The 16,858-nt window shown below is 40.0% G+C and overlaps 1 protein-coding gene across 1 annotated transcript in view; it reads right to left on the bottom strand.

The window, feature by feature from the left end:
- Nucleotides 1-6,359: 6,359 nt before the first annotated feature.
- runx1 (RUNX family transcription factor 1) overlaps nucleotides 6,360-16,858 on the bottom strand; it is a 28,018-nt gene continuing 17,519 nt past the window's right edge. The window contains 4 exon segments of the mRNA XM_037696462.1: nucleotides 6,360-7,017; nucleotides 7,087-7,233; nucleotides 9,836-10,048; nucleotides 12,868-12,972. Of these exon segments, the coding sequence (XP_037552390.1) occupies nucleotides 6,470-7,017; nucleotides 7,087-7,233; nucleotides 9,836-10,048; nucleotides 12,868-12,972 (1,013 nt within the window). The 3' untranslated portion in view covers nucleotides 6,360-6,469.

The raw sequence follows: 16,858 nt of genomic DNA, 5'->3' as shown, positions 1-16,858 counted from the left end.
CCACTGACCAAGAACTCCATTTGTAACACGCTGGAAAGGACAGACATCTTGCAGCGCCAAGAAGGTCTGAATTTTTGTCCCCCATCGTGAAGAGGGGGAATTCCCAATACCCTCCGTCAGTCTAGTGCTGTGAACATGATTTGAAAATTAAGCGAGGTACTGACTTCCATTTTGGTGTGTGGTTGCATCTAGCTAGGTGAAAGTAAGGTCCCAGTCAAAAATAGGGTTGCCAAGTCAAAATCCAAGATGGCCCACCACCATATACGTATGTAAACAAGCATTATCATTTGAGAAATTTTTGCTTTCTAGACAAATATAGATTAAAAGTATAGTTTCCTCAAATAAATGGGGTGGCTGAAGATACTGTAGTGGACAATGCCACCGTTGGCCACCCCCTAACTCTGCCATTCTGCATGGTTGTGGGTAAAATTGCTCCCTCCACTTGCAAGGATCCATTGCTTTGCATACAAGCAAAAGGAAGAAGAAAAAAAAGCTTATTTTTATACAGTGTAACTCTTTCAGAAGTCAAGCATTGAACTAACAGTACTGCTATGATTTAATTCACTATTATTTACATTCAAATTTGAAGCGCCTAATTGTTCTGAACTTATCCAGCACAAAAGCAGAGCCTCAATAGCACAAGGGGAAAAAGAAGACAACTTGTACGTAGAGATGGTCAACACAGTCAAGCCTTTACATATTTAGCACGATAAACAAATCTATTTACAATATCAACATGATCTGTGACCAAAAAATTAGCCTTTGTTTAGGATAATTTTTTGTAAACATTAGGACTTCAACCTCATTTAAATTGACAGTGCAATAGTTCCTCGCTACTTCGCGGTTCGACTTTCACAGACTCTTTTTCGCGATTTTTCAAAGACTGTAAAATTAAATGTTATTCACGTGATTGGAATGGTGCGAGATAACAAGCTAACGGGAAAAAAAAACTTCAGACAGGCACCACCATTTTATAGTTTTCTTTCAATAAGCCTATACTGAATAGCAAGTCAAAAAACTACATTACCCAGAAACCAACAGTGCTTCGGGCCGCTGCTTTCTGCCAAAATGGAGGGAAAGTTTTCATCCAATCCAAACCTGACTAAAAAGTTCAGTCCTTTTTCAAAGTGACTTCAGCGCTCAGTGGATGCAGAGAGCTGTACGGAACCAACTGGGAATTGGACCAGGAGTACAGTAGTCCCTCGGTACATCGCGATTCATTTATCGTGGACTCGCTCTATCACGTTTTTTTTAAGGACTTTACATGTACATAATATTTTCCAAAAATAAAAAATGCGCTGCCATTTTGTAGTTTTCTTTCATTAAGCCTTCACTACTTTGCCAGTCTAAAGAACTACGTTACCCAGAAGCTATCACTTCCCGGAAGTCAACACTGCTCTTTCAACCACTGCTTGCAAATGGAGGGAAAGTTTTGCAGCCAAGTCAGAAGTTCTGTAAGTTCTGTTGCTCATAGGACTGGCAGGGAAGTCACAAATAATACTGAAGCTGAACTCATCGTTCAAGTTGTATCTTCACTGCTGGGTCTCTGGGCTGCAGTTGATCTAGAATCAGTGTGACCCGGATCCTGGGCGCTGCAGACGGCTGCAGGGTTCAGTCAGGTTCTGGTCGTGCGTTGCTGGTCCAGACCGGACCAGAGGTGGTGGATTAAATCCTGTGCAGCAGCACGCACACATCAAGCTGGATAGAGCGGAGGTCTTCAGTCATGTACTGGGACTTTTTTCATCTATCGGGTCGGACCGGAATCTAGCTGCTCCTGTGCTGCAGATCCTGGTAAGTAAAATGTTGTAGCTCCTGTACAAATAAATACTGTATGTAGTTAAAATTAGTAGGTTTAAGAGTTTAGAGGACTGATTTGTGGGCTTCATTGCTGTAGGATAGGTCTGCAGAAACGAACCGAGTTGGAATAGAACAGAGTTGGACCGGAACCAGAGCTGTTGCTGTTCTACATTGCTATTAAGTAAAATTTAGTAACTTATGTTGTTAAAATGATGTAGGTTTAAGAGTTTAGAACATTTTAAGAGTGTGGTAAGGTTTTTAAAGCCATAATATAAAGTTTAATGTATTTGAACTTGAACTTGGACTACTGTATCCCTACTTCATGATTTTTCACTTATTGCGGGGCTTCAGGGTACAGGTCCCCTGCGATAAACAAGGGACTACTGTACTTTCAGCCTCAGCTGTCAGTCTGAGTGCTGCTTGCCGGCCCAGGAAGCCTCTCAAGCGGTTGCAGAGAGCTGATCATAACCGGACCAAGGCTGGTGAGTACTCATTTAAAATTTTGCAGTAGCTACTGTGCAATACATATAGTTATGTTGGTAAAATTAAGTAGGTTTAAGAGTTTAGAACATTGTAAGAGTGTGGGAAGGGTTTATAAAGCCTTAAAATATACATAATTCTAAAATAAATATAGCGTTCCTTAGGCCTGTTGCGATAAACAATAAATCACTTAATTGCATGATAAATGAAAATTATCGGCTTTGTTTCTTTGTGTGTCTTTTTTCTACTGAATACACCGGATGACAAAAGACTTGACTCCGGTGCTCTTCACTGTCCCCTCCCTTTCTCTTTAAAATCTGTTTTAACCGTCCAAAATTGTGTTTTTGCATCATTAAAAGCAGCTAAGCTGAGAAGCTAAGCTACGAGCTAAGCTAACAAACCGACCTCGGGAAAAAAAACCTCCGTCTTGTCAAAGCTCCAAAATTCACAGTTGAAACCTGTGCCTTCGTCTATAAAGTTGTTTTTCTCTGCAAAAAGAAGCTGAGAACTTTACTGATTTTTAATTTAAAGCTTTGTGTGACAAATGCCATGCTAAAGAGCTCAAACCACACCGAGTGTCCGCCATTTTGAGAACAGAAAAACAAGAACATGAGACAGCCCATGTCACGTCAGGGGGCCTCCCTCCCATTTTTCTTAAAGAATGCTGCTCTCTCCCTCACTATCCATCCTTCGGTTCGAACTGTCTTATACTGCCATCCAGTGGTCAAAAAAGGTACTACACACAAAAATTAGCCAACATTTCTTTTCAAATTTGACAATAATTACTAATTATTGTCAAATTTCAAACAATATTATTGTTTATCGCAATAATTTCTGAGACATTTAATCGCCCAGCAAAATTAGTTATTGTGACAGGCCTAGCATTCCTACTTCACAGTTTTTCACCTATCGTGGGAGGGGGGTGAACCGTAACCCTCCGCGATAATCAAGGGACTACGTAGAAACAGAAATTAGGCACCTTTTATGGCACCTGATGCAAATGTTTTATCTGGGCATTTATTATTGATGTCAGTGCCTTCATCATCCCTCTTTGTTATGCGAAATAATGCATGTTGAAGACGGAGCTTTTTACCAATTATTTTTACTTACAGTATTCAAATATTGCAGTTTTATTTGAGTAAAAAAATTGTCTAGTTCATTATACAATTTGGTAATCTAAAACCCTCAGATTAAGTGCAACCCAAAAATACAATTCAGACTAAATTATTGTTTATGTAAGTTTTTCTGTACGTTTGGTAAATGGTCAAAGTTGGTGCATCTCCTCAATGACGTTACTCTTCGTATAGGTGTTTCAAAACTAAGTTATCTAGAGTTGGACCATTTTTAGTTTTTCTTATTTTACTTCCTGAAAATTGGCGACTCTATACTTGTAACCAGCGTTTAACATATATCGTGTAAAAAGACAGAACCATTTTTTCCCTCACTATCTGATCAGACTAAATCTTTTCTGTTTCAGGTCAAATAGGATTACCAAAATTACTTCTTGTTGCCAAATGTCTGAATAATGACAAAAAGAATTATGTTTTTTTAGATATTTTATTATTTTCTTCAAAGTCACAAGTTACATACACTACTTTGCCTTTAAACAGTTAAGGAAAGCCCGTATGATGTCATGGCTTTGGAAGCTTTTCATAGTCAATGGTTCCCAACACTGATCCTTGAGGAACACCATCCTGCATTGTTTAGTTGCTTCTCTGCTCCAACACACCTGATTTAAATAACTGAATCAGGTGTGTTAGAGCAGTGAAACATGCAGGATGGTGTTCCTCAGGGACCAGGGTTGGGAACCACTGGGTTAGATGACAATATTTAAGTTAATTTGAGGCACACCTCAAACATGCTTCTTCTTTGTGTGGCATTATGGGAAACCCCCCACAACTCTGGTTCATCATTCGGTACAGTTTACAGATGTGAGTACGTTCATCTGTTCAAACTATTACACCATGGGAACATCCTGCCATCGTACCAATCTGTGTTCCTGAGATGTTTTTGTGAGAAATGTTTGTAAACAAATGAAACAATGTTGTGAAGATGTTGCTGAAATTGATCAGAGTCATTACCCACAGTAAAACAAGTCCTGGTCCAACATGAGCTGAAAGGACACTAGTTGAGAGAGAAGCCATTACTCCAAAGTAACATAAAAAAAAGCCTGGTTAGTTTGTGAATTCACACAGCGACAAAGATTGTAAGTTTTGAAGGCATGTCCTGTAGTTTTAATTGATTTGTTCGGCCATAATGACCATCGTTACATTAGGAGGAAAAAGGGTGATGCAAGCCTGAGAACACCATCCTAACTGAAGTACGGGGATGGCAGCATCATGTTGTGGGGGGTGTGCTGCAGAAGAGTGGTGCCCTTCAAACTACCTTGCATAGCATCAGGAAGACAGAACATTGTGGGAATATTGAAGCAAGATTTCGAGAAATAAGTCAGGAGATTAAAGCTTGGGTCCAAGCTAGGAGTGTCTAACTCTGTTACCAAAAGGAGCCAAAATGTAACAACTATGTCTGAGCCACGGGCCACCTTCAGCTGGTACATTATCTCGAGTCATATACCTGATTTCTTTTCTTGGTTGCGGGTTCATCAACAAGAGTTTGATCTGTCTCTCTTGACGTTCTGTTACTCTTTCCTTGGTAACAGCACTTTGGTAACAGTTTCTGTTTTAAATGTGCTCTATAAATAAATCTGACTTGACTTGACTTGACTTTCTTCATCAGAAGCGATGACAGAATGATCCAAGTAGTAAAGTATACTGCCTTAAATATTTTCTAAACCAGTCTACAAACCTGACTATTCCACCTGTTCTGTCAGGAGAAATGGAACAAAACTACCAACAAACTACCACGAGAAGCTTGTGGAGCAAAACCTCCCAAACTTGACCCAAGTCATGCATTTTAAAGGCAATGCCACCAAATACAAGGAAAATGGATGCAAACTTGTGACTCGAAATAAAGTAATAAAAAAAGACTCTTAAATCATTTTCTCATTATTTGGACATTTGACAAACAGAAATAATTTTGGGAATCCCAACTGACCTAAAACAGGAGACGTTTATTGTGATTTAGGCCTGTCGCAATAACCAATAAATCAATCACTTGATAAATTAAAATTATCAACCTCATTTTCATTTATCGGCTTCGTGTCTCTCTCTCTCTCTGCTGAAGACACTGGATGAGAAAAGTCTCAACTTTAGTGCTCTTCACTGACCCCTCCCTTTCTCTTTAAAATCTGTTTTAACGATCCAAAATCACGTTTTTGGATCGTTAAAAGCAGCTAAGCTAACAGGCCGACCTTGGTTGGGGGGTCTTGTCAGTCTAGTCGAAGCTCCAAAATTCAAGGTTGAAACCAGTTTGTGTGAAAAGTTTTCTCTGCAAAAAGAAACTGAGAATTTATTTACTGATTTTTTATTCAAAGGCTTTTGTGAAAATGCTACGCTAAAGAGTTCAAACCACACAGAGTGTCCGCCATTTTGAGAACCGATGAGCGACAGCCCATGTCAGTTCAAGGGGCCTCCCTCCCATTTTTCCTTGGACACGTTGCTCGCTCCCTCGCTATCCATCCTTTGGTTCAGTCTTATACTGCCATCCAGTGGTCAAGAAAAGGTATTACACAAAAAACAAATATTTCTCCTTAAATTTGACAATTACTAATTGTCAAATTTCAAACAATATTATCGTTTATCGCAATAATTTCTGAGATAATTAATCGCCCAGCAAAATTTATCGTGACAGGCCTATAGTGTGATTTAATGTCAGACAGTGAGAAAAAAAAAATGGTTGTCTTTTTATACAGTATGTAAACATCTGGCTTGAACTGTATGAGTAGTTCCAACAAAGTTGTCAGGTTCTCTTCTGGACGGTTTCTTAACTTTGTTGGATTTTCTACCTGGATTATTGAGCATGAATCAGGATGTATACCTGTAAGTAGTTATTGATTGTGACCAAGATAGTGTTCATCTGGTTGTGTCTACACATCCTTGACATTTGTACTGTGATATTTTGATACAGACACGTGTATCATTGCACCCTTTATATACATGTATCTACATATACAGTATAATTAGTAGATAAGGAATTTATGTTTCAATCCTCAGTTTATTCAGGGGTCTTGAGTTGTCACTTTGTAGCCGGTAATGATTCCACGCCCTGTTGAGACACGACCATCTCCGTGGCTTCAGTAAGGTCTCCATACAGCTTCGGTAGCAGCCATGTTTGTTGGCGAGCTACTGTGGCTGGATTCCACCTCCACACTCACTCCTTCATTCTGATTGGGTAGAGAGGGGTGCAAAAGAGAGGAGCCCGTGGAGGCATTAGTGCATGGCGGCAAGATTCTTGGTGGCGAGCGCGAGTCACTGCTGCTTCCACCCCCAGCCATCATGGAGAACTGGTAAGAGCCAGTGGTGGTGGAGTAGTACAGATGATATGGCGACGAAGTAGACTGGAAGGGCCCATTTTGAGCTTGGTGAGGGTTGTTTGGTGGGTAAGGAGGAGGCAGGTATGTGTGGTACCGCCCTGTTGGTGTGGTCGCAATGGCCGTTGCCATGGTAATGCCAAGTGCGCTATTGGAGACGGAGTTGTGGGATGGTGTGTAGGAGAAAGCGGCTGCTGTGGGAGGGTAGTGCATCCGGGGATCAGGGAAACGGGAGTCAGGAAGGGAGGACAGGGAAGTAAAAGGTCGTTGCAAGGTCATTCTGGGATCACCAAAGGCTGTAAGGTCAGGACCTGAGTGGAAGCAAAGGTCATAGATTAGAAATGTACTCACTACTTTCTTGTGTGTGCTTTTTGTGTTACCTGTAAGCCTCGAGGACAGGTCACTGAGGGAGGAGCGACCAGGTGACAGTGGGTTAGATGTGTGAACAGAAGGTGTAGATATTTGACCAAGGTATGAGTAGGACTGATCATATGACCAAGATGGAGATGACTGCATCTGCCTGGAATCTGGGAAACACAAGGACAGAAATCATTAACTTCATTTAAAGCAAAAACTAAGTTGACTAAGGTGAATATTGTGAAGGATTGGGTTTCCACTTTAATCTGGAACTGTTACAAAGTTCTGCTGCTTCTCCACATTGAGAGGAGCCAGTTGAGGTGGCTCGGGCATCTAGTTAAGATGCCTCCCTGGTGAGGTGTTCCTGGCACGTCCCACCGGGAGGAAACCCAGAGGAAGACACAGGACACGCTGGAGGAACTATGTTTCTCAGCTAGTCTGGGAATGCCTTGGGATTCCCCTGGAGGAGCTGGCCCAAGTGGCTGGAGAGTGAGAAGTCTGGGCCTCCTTACTTAGGCTGCTAACCCTGCGACCCGACCCCGGATAAGCGGAAGAGGATGGATGGAAGTTACAAAGTTCTGAGAACAAGACCAGATGCACAAGAAATTGACTGATCTTGCACCTAAAAAATACAAGAGTATTTGTAATTTTCTTACTATCCATCCATCCATTATCTTTTACCCGCTTCTTCCATTTTGGGTCACAGGGGTTGCCCATGTCCAGCAATCATTGTGCAAGGGGCTGGGTACACCCTGGACGGGTCGCAAGTCCATCACAGGTACTATCAAACTAACTTTAATTATTTTGAATGCATCATTTTCTGTAACTCTTCTTATTTACCCAGAACAAAAAAATTATTGGGGTCTTTTGCACAAGCGATAGGTGGAATATGGGGCTTAATTTGAGCTGGATCCTGCAACTCTTATTTTGGCATGGTGCACTTCGGTAATTGTTTGCTTAGATCCGGTAATCCTCAGGCTTACTAATAATAAAGTTATGAACAAATATGACTGCCCTGAATGAATAAAACTTATATTGGATATGTAAACTGAAAATAATTACATAAACACTAAGCTTAAAAAGAACAGCCACTTACAACTTCTTAATATCACATACGATCTGCCTCTTCAAGTAAGCATTTCTGCCTCTACCCTTAAAAAATCTCTGCTCCTAAAAATGTGGTGGGGGTGAGTGCCGAATGAGCTAACCAGTCAGGAGCTCACAGGTAGCGGCCATGAACAGAGAGGAGGTGCCTGGAGGTTTTACATGTGGAGTGCACAGTGAATTTAGTGGAGGAGTCTCGGCTCGGAACTGTCAAGTGTGTGAGGGGGGGTTAGGATGCTTGACAGAAACGGCATGTTTACATATGTAGGAAAACTATAGATGTTTAACTGCCCATTAAAATACAACAAAATGCAAGAAATAGCATCTACTTTTTTCAAAATGTTTTGGGGGAGGGCCCTCCCCACCCGTCCCCCAGCTGGCCCACCCATTATTTGCATCAATCGATTTACAAATTAGGCCTCGGTTGAATATTTCCGGCACCTGACTAACATTTGTCTTGTTGTGTCGTGTTCAGGGCGGAGTGAAATGATGAGTCGGTAGTTTATTCAAAACATTTGACCACGCCCATATTTGCCTCCGCCTCAAATTGCAGTCAGGGCTTTATGGGATCCTTTAGAAGGAATGTTTGTTTCCCTCCTAGACCCATTGCTGCCTCGATTCAACAACGGATAAGCTGAAGGAGATAGATGGATGGAAGGATATTTAAATGCAATACACATTACTTAACCAAAACGGACTAAATCTCCAAAATGAGAACATCCAACAGGTATCAATAGTAGCAAGCATCAGCGCAGCAGTTTTACCAGAAAGTTTAAAGAGGAAACCCCTTTTGTTGAAATATCTGACAGTTTGAAATTTTATTTTGAATGTCATTTCCACCTTAGGGCTTTCTGCCAGCTGGTTCTCATTTCCTTCTAGCGACAACTTGCTTCCTCACATGTATACAACACACACACCCATGCAGATGCACTCATAAGAAATGTTGTAATTGAGAATACAGTCGCTCAGCTTCACCGCCAATGAAAGCCAAAGAGGAACGGATTCTGTCTTTTGGTTCCACTTTGGGTATCCACGGCAACCACAGCACACGCACTTGCACGTACACACACAAACAGACCACAATGGGTCTCACTAAAACCACAAGGAGGAACTATGGTGCAAGCTGATGTGCAAAGGTTGGGAAATTCACACACACGCAAATACTCCGACAAACACACGCACGAGTACTTTCTGTTGTGGTGCAGGATTCGATTTTTTATTTTTAAATAAGACTTCCTGTGTTAGCTCATATTAGAGGAATAGAACATTAATATGTTCACAATGACTTATTGTTAAATTCAGTTTTATTTTTTATGCAAGATCAAATATCTTTGAAATACTTTTGGAAAAGTTAAACGCAAACCCTTGACTACAATAAAATAAAAATAAAAAAAACAGTCCTACAGGTGTGGTAGTAGTTGAGTGTCATTCACAACACGTATTCTGAGTGTTAATAGATCCTGCAAGTTCATGCAAATTATTATTTTTAAGGTTTGCTCTAGATTTTTCTAGCATGTTACAGTTGCCTTTGACAATCTACGATCACTTGTGACATATGATGCAATGTTCCCTCCCCCACTCCGAATCCTCCATTATTTTTATCCTTTTGAATATGTGAAGTCACATTCGAGGACTTCGTAGAAAAGTCCATGTTTTTTTTTCTCTTACCAGCTGTTATTTGAGAGTGTTGAGGGCTGGAGAATGAGGCAGAGTTGAGAACTGCAGACTGGCGGCTGTTTGCTGAGGGTTGATGATGATGGTGATGATGATGGTGAGGAGGGGTCACTCTAATGGAGCTCCGTCTTAGCTGTTCCAGCTCCGTTAGCCTCTCGGAGAACGCCAAAGAGCCAGCTTTGACCTCATCCAGTTTCTGACGATGACCTAGCATAAAGACGGGATGAAGATTCAATGGAAAGAATATACTTTACATCATTCCCACAGTTGTGATGTAGCCCGGGCTATAAGAGTCTACTGTCTCAACATTGCATTATTTTATTCAGATGGAAGGATCCGTAACCCCCGGCATATGAACACTGGATAATAGGCCTGTCGCGATAAATGAAAATTATCAACCTCATTTTCATTCATCGGCTTTATTGTTTCTTCATCTCTCTCTTTCTACTGAAGACATTGGATGGCAAAAGGCTCAACTCCGGTGCTCCTCCCTTTCTCTTTAAAATCAGTTTTTGGATCATTAAAAGCAGCTAAGCTGAGAAGCTAAGCTACGAGCTTAGCTAACAGACCGACCTCGGGGGGGGGGGGGGGGGGGCACCTCCGTTTTGTTGAACCTCCAAAATTCACAGTTGAAACCTGTGCCTTCGTCTAAAAAGTTGTTTTTCTCTGCAAAACAGCTAAGAACTTGTTTACTGATATATATTTTTTTTAATTAAAAGCTTTGTGTGATAAATGCTATGCTAAAGAGCTCAAACCACACAGAGCGTCCGCCATTTTGAGAACAGAAAAAAGGGAAGGAGAAACAGCCCATGTCACGTCAAGGGGCCTCCGTCCCATTTTTCTTAGAGACACGCTGCTCGCTCCCTCACTATCCATCCTTCGGTTTGAACAGTCTTATACTGCCATCCGGTGGACAAAAACGGTACTACACGCAAAACAAATTAACAACCATTTCTTCTTGAATTTGACAATAATTACAAATTATTGATTCTAAAAAGTTTATCCGTTGTAGATGTCGACCCCAATTTTCTAAAGTTTCATTAAATCTGTTCAGTAATTTATGAAATGTTTCGTAAATGTTACAAACACTATGTTAAACAAAACACAATATTTGACTATAATTATTGTCAAATTTCAAACAATATTATTGTTTATCGCAATAATTTTTGAGACAATTAATTGCCCAGCAAAATTTACTATCGTGACAGGCCTACTGGATAAAAGAAGTTGTGTCACATTCATTTGAAAAAGATTAGATACACTATTAGGGGATCTGTTGGGAGATTTGGGGACACTTGGTGACCATTTGTCTTAGACTGAAACAGTGTAGGTGCTTGTCTGATGTATGTGTGTCTGTGTATCTGCTGGCTTCCTTAGATAAATAACGTTACCAATTGATTTTTTTATGTATGTGAATGTTTTTGTGCAACTGAGATAACTTCTGTTGTGACTTGACACTATATAAATAAACTGAAATGAATTGGATTGTTAATGGACCGTATCTTCATTTACGTTGAGGAATTTGGCCAACAGGTACCACAGGAACATAAAATTTTGGTGTTTGAGTCTTGGAGACGGTGAGTGTTGGCAGCACTTCAGAGCCCTCAAACTGAGCTTCAGTTACAGTCTCTTCCTCTCAATAGAAGTGTTTTTGCATATTTATCTTGTATGTGTAGAACATAGCTGTGCCTTCTCCGTACCCTTTGTCTTGCCTGTATCTTCTGATCAATGTTTTATTTTAACATAAACAGCTGATTCGTACGATTTGTTACGCCAGGAAAACCAAGCAATTCCAGTGTTTCACCACGTAAAGCAGGAAAGAAGCTCTGTGTTGCAACAAGTTCTATGCTGACGGTTAAGAACGTGTGGTTATTCAGAATTGGAAAAAATATCAAATGATCATCAATCACCAACTGTATGGAGCTCCATGTAAGACCATGACTCATGAGGTGAGGACGATCTTTCGAAAAGTGACAAAGTAGCCAACTTTGGAAGAAGGAGCTCTTGAAGCCAGTCTGAAGGCATTTGAGACCACAGTCACCAAGTATACTACTGGTAACGCAATACAATGCAACTGGGCATTACCCCTGCTTAAGAAGGCCTATGTACATGTCCATTTTAAGTTGGCCAGTGAACATCTAAATAATTCAGAGAAACTCAGGACAACTTCACCACTGAAGTTGTTTTGTTGAACAAGAACACTCTTCCCTCACTGAAGATGGGTCAGGGGTCTTTTATCGACCCAAAACATACCAAGGCAACAAAACAGAGGCTAAAGAAGAAGCACGTTGGGTTCACTGAGGGGCCTCCCCAGTGGATAAAAATCTTGTATCTTGCAAGACCTCATTTACTACACATCTATGTTTCCTGGAAAACTTCAGACGGGCTTATACATGTGCCGCCTTGAGTAGAGGAGCCTTTAAAACATGACCACACAAAAAAAGTGATTTGATTTTAATGCAGCTTTTTGTAATTTGGTTTTATTTTCTTGTGCAGGATGTTTCGACATTATTTAATTCGCAATATATACTTGAACTAGAGGCATCCCGATACTGATACTGGTATCAAACTCTACCAGCCTTAAATACTCGTGTATATGGTTAATGATATTTCTTTTTCACGTTGCAAGTAACTTAGGGCAAAAACAAAAAAAAAAGTTGCAGTTTGGACCTATTTTAAGATAGAAAAACCAGATTAAGATTAAAAACTGGGTTCTATGTTCCTAATTAAAGAATTTGTTTCTCAAGTCGTGTATTGTTCAAGTACTAACTCATTAACTACTCTGTTTTGCTACTCAGTATCTGCAAGTACTCACACTGACGTACAGTACTTGTATTGGTCTGAAAAAAAAAAGTCCCAGGACTCTCCTTAAAATATAAAATCTGACTGAAACTATAGGTTTTCAACTGTTTTTAATAAATAATCTCACTGGAAACTAAAAGTGGACATGTACCTGGTAGTTGAACTGTGTGAGAGTATACATTGCTGTGTAGAGCGTGGACATGTCTATGTCAAGAGTTACTCACGTCGTGGCTCTCTGGGACCATCAACTGTAATTTTAATAGCCCTCTGATACGTAGCCACCTGGGTGGGGTTGGTGAATACTGTGATTGTCAGCGAGAAACTCTTTCCTATAAGAAACAGAAGAGGAAAACCACAAGTAGACAGAATAGAAAAAGGTAAAGTTGAGAGAAAAAAGACAAAAGAAGAGAAAATAATTCACTCAGTTTTATTTGTAGATGTTAGATCTCAACCCTACTGAACATCTCTGGGATCAGCTTGGGCATGGTGTTTGCTACAAACTGACCAACTCAACCATACTGGTTAAATTACAACAAGTGCTGATAGAAGAATGGGATTCCATCCCACAGCAGTGTGTGACCAAGCTAGTGTGCATCATTTGGAGGAGACACCAGGTTGTTGTGGCTGTGTATGGTTCTTCCACATTCTACTGAGGCCCACGATTGTTAAATAAATAAACGGTAAAATTGCCAATATGTCTTGATTGTTAAGACTTCAATCATCCAATTAAAAAAAACAACATTAAACAAGAGTCAATAGCAGAATAAGCCAAGCAGAGAAGATTTGGTGCATTTTCCATGGGTGGAACTCACATACTCAACTCTGCTGCGCAAACAACAAATGCATCTTTCTCATCAAACGTAAAAGTGGAAATGATCCGTCTTTCCAACGTTAAAAGATTCATTGCCAAGAGGCATTGTTACAACAAAGAAATAATCAACCAAATTTTCCTATTTTAGTGCAAAATTGATTAAAAAGGTGTCAAAATTACACCAAGTCTCTTATGACTTTATTTGTTGCCATGAGATTTCATTTATTGCTACTGAAAAAAAGATTAGACATTCAAGCCTACGTGTTTGCTACTTAGTCGCTTAAAACACAACATGCGAACAGTTACTTTAGAAAGTTTTTCTATGATCAGCTTATGATCTTATTACAAGAATAGCATTACATCCATTACACGATACTGTATTTACTGGTAATATGTAAAAACATGGAGTGTATTTTAGTTGTAGATTTGACCTGATGAAGTCTGCTGCATCTCACACATTTCTCAACCACGACCCAACACACAGTAACACACATAAATAAACTAAATAACCAAATCGCAAAGAAATCTACTGAAAACATAGTTTTGCTCGACTTTCGTCAACGACTCACTGGAAATAGAAAAAGGAGGATGCTAGTGTGTGCGTACCTGATTTTTGTTACATTTTAGGACCTTTTCTGGTATAATCAATGCAAAAACCAACGCAGACATGTTCCTGTTTTTAGTATTTTACACTGCTTTATAATGTAGCTGTTTTTGTTTCATTTTTCTATCACTTTTCATTTTAATATGCTTTTATATGACTGTCTAATTCATCTGTGTTCTTTGTTTTAAACAGGTCTCTCTTGTAAATCAGTCCTCGTGACTCAGTGAGACTAACCTGTTATAAATAAAGATTGAATGAATGACTGAAGTGGTTCCCCAACCTGATCCCTGAGGAACACCATCCTGCATGTTTTAGTTGCTTCCCTGCTCCAACACACCTGATTCAATGATTTAATTACTTCATCAAGCTCTGCAGAAGCCTGTTTATCACCCATTCGTTCAAATAAGTTGCGTCATAGCAGGGAAGCAACTAAAACATGCAGGATGGTGTTCCTCAAGGACCAGGGTTGGGAACCATTGATTTAGACCAATAGTCCATAGACCAAAGCCCGGTCCTAACAAGGTAGAGGGTAATTTTTGAGTTGGGGGTTAGGTCTATGGTATGAAATGAGCTTAGGTTATGGTTAGGTATGTACTGGTTATAGTTTAAACCACAGAAATTACTGGAAGTCAATACAACGTCCTAATAATGTGTGTGTGGGTGTGTGCGCACACTTTGCGATCATATATTTTAAGAGAAAAATGCCAGTCCTGTTTAAAAGAGGAACTGAGTGGGAACATGAAAACGAGTTGCATCTGTGCGTGCATGGACACAAAGATAAAAGCCCAAGCTGCACTAACTACCTGACTCATAAAAAGAAACAAATAGCAGTTGTGTTGCCGCGTTGTAACAACTTTAATTTCTGCTTTTTAGCTGTTGAGACAATACCATGCCAAACTGCATGAACACAAGCCCTGTGTGGAGCAACGGCTTCGCAAACATGTTTGATACGTTTGTATGTTTTATCTGTCCATTGATACCTTTAGGATTTTTACAAATCCAACAGAATACTAAGTAAAAACCGCCAGATATGCATATCAACAAATATCCTGCAGTATGTCTTCATGCTATAGTTCACGTTATCAGTGATGCATTCATGGACAGTCAGATTTCTCTCCCTGGCAAAAGGAGACAGTAACTATATCAAGAAAATTGTAATATTTTAATAATGCTGTTGGATAGAATTAGATTTACAGCTCAGGGAATGATCAAAGCAAACTTAACCAATTGTACACAAGGTGCATGTACTGGACTGAAGTTGTTCAATGGTTAAACCAAGGTCGTCTTTCTTGTTACCAAGCGAAGATACATTTTCAACATGTACTGTATTTTCCGCCATACACGTCGCACCACCTTATAAGTCGCATCAGTGCAAATATGTCTAATAAATTGGAAAAATCCATAAATATGTTGCATCACCGCTGACGCGTTGCGTTTGTTACGCATCACAGTTGATGACCTGGAAATGTGGGCCGGTGTTGTGCCAAAAATCAATTGGCTGCCAAATGGTGGCCACGGGAGTGTGCACGGAAGGACTTTTAACAATAATTTAACAAGATTAACACTTAAAAACAATTATTTGTTTGCTTAAAATTATAGCAAAGGTGTGTCTCAGTCTAACTGGTGCTTAATAAATGCATTTTGACGGTCAAATCAGCTGTATTTCACCGGGGCGGCACAGCAAAATGCAGCTGACTTTACGTTTTCTCCAGGCGAGCTTGACAAAGGTAGCAGGCTATGGCAAGCCGATTGCATCATTAATAGCCACATACCTATTACATGACACAATGTTATGCCATACTACTCAAGTGCCATCTAGCGGCTAAAAATAGTACTGTTCAATATTTTCAAGTAGAATGAATGAAAATGGTCATATCTCAGCCAAAAATTGGTTTATAAATATGTGGGAAAAATCCATAAATAAGTTGCTTCGGCATATAAGTCGCAGGCCATGCAAATTATGCAAAAACTGTGACTTATCGGCTTATCTTGCTAAACTGTTCGAAAGACTTGTCTGTGATCAGCTAACTGTTTTTCTACAATCAAATAATATTTTATCACAATTCCAGTCAGGATTCAGAAAACAGCACAGTACCGTAGCTACAGTTCTCAAAGTATTAAATGACATCATACATGCCCTGGACTGCAAACAATACTGTGTTGCCCTATTTATAGACCTATCCGAGGCATTTGATACAGTTGATCAGACTATTGACTAACATCCTGAAACACTCTGGTCTATCAAAACTAGCAGTCTTCTGGTTCACCAACTATCTAACTGACAGAACACAGTCTGTCCATGTAGCCGGATCCTCCTCTACGTTCCTAGATGTTGTGAAAGGGGTGCCACAGGGTTCTGTCTTGGGTCCCATTCTTTTCTCCTTATATATCAACGATCTATGCAGTGATCTGTCAAACGCCTCCCACCATTATTATGCAGATGACACCATCATTTATTGCTGTTCATCCTCCCTCAGCCAAGCCTTCACCTCTCTTCAAGACGCTTTTAATATTATCCAGTCACGTCTGCAAAAACTTAGACTGGTCCTAAATGCTGACAAAAGCAAGATCATGGTTTTATCCAACAGAAAGCAGCAACCAGAGAACCCACCTCAAATTGAAACCCAAGAGGGAAAACAAATAGAAATGGTCTCCACCTACAAATATCTAGGTTTCAACATTGACAGTAAACTGTCATTTAAAATCCACATCTCCAAAATGGTCACTAAACTCAAATTGAAGCTAGGCTTCTACTTCAGAAATAAATCCTGCTTCTCATGTAAAGCCAGGAGAACATTAG

Source organism: Nematolebias whitei, chromosome 23 (assembly GCF_014905685.2).
Source record: "Nematolebias whitei isolate Nwh7 chromosome 23, NemWhi1, whole genome shotgun sequence".
Classification (NCBI taxonomy): Eukaryota; Metazoa; Chordata; class Actinopteri; order Cyprinodontiformes; family Rivulidae; genus Nematolebias; species Nematolebias whitei.
Note: the sequence above shows the minus strand (reverse complement) of the source record. Positions and strands in the feature narration are given on the sequence as shown.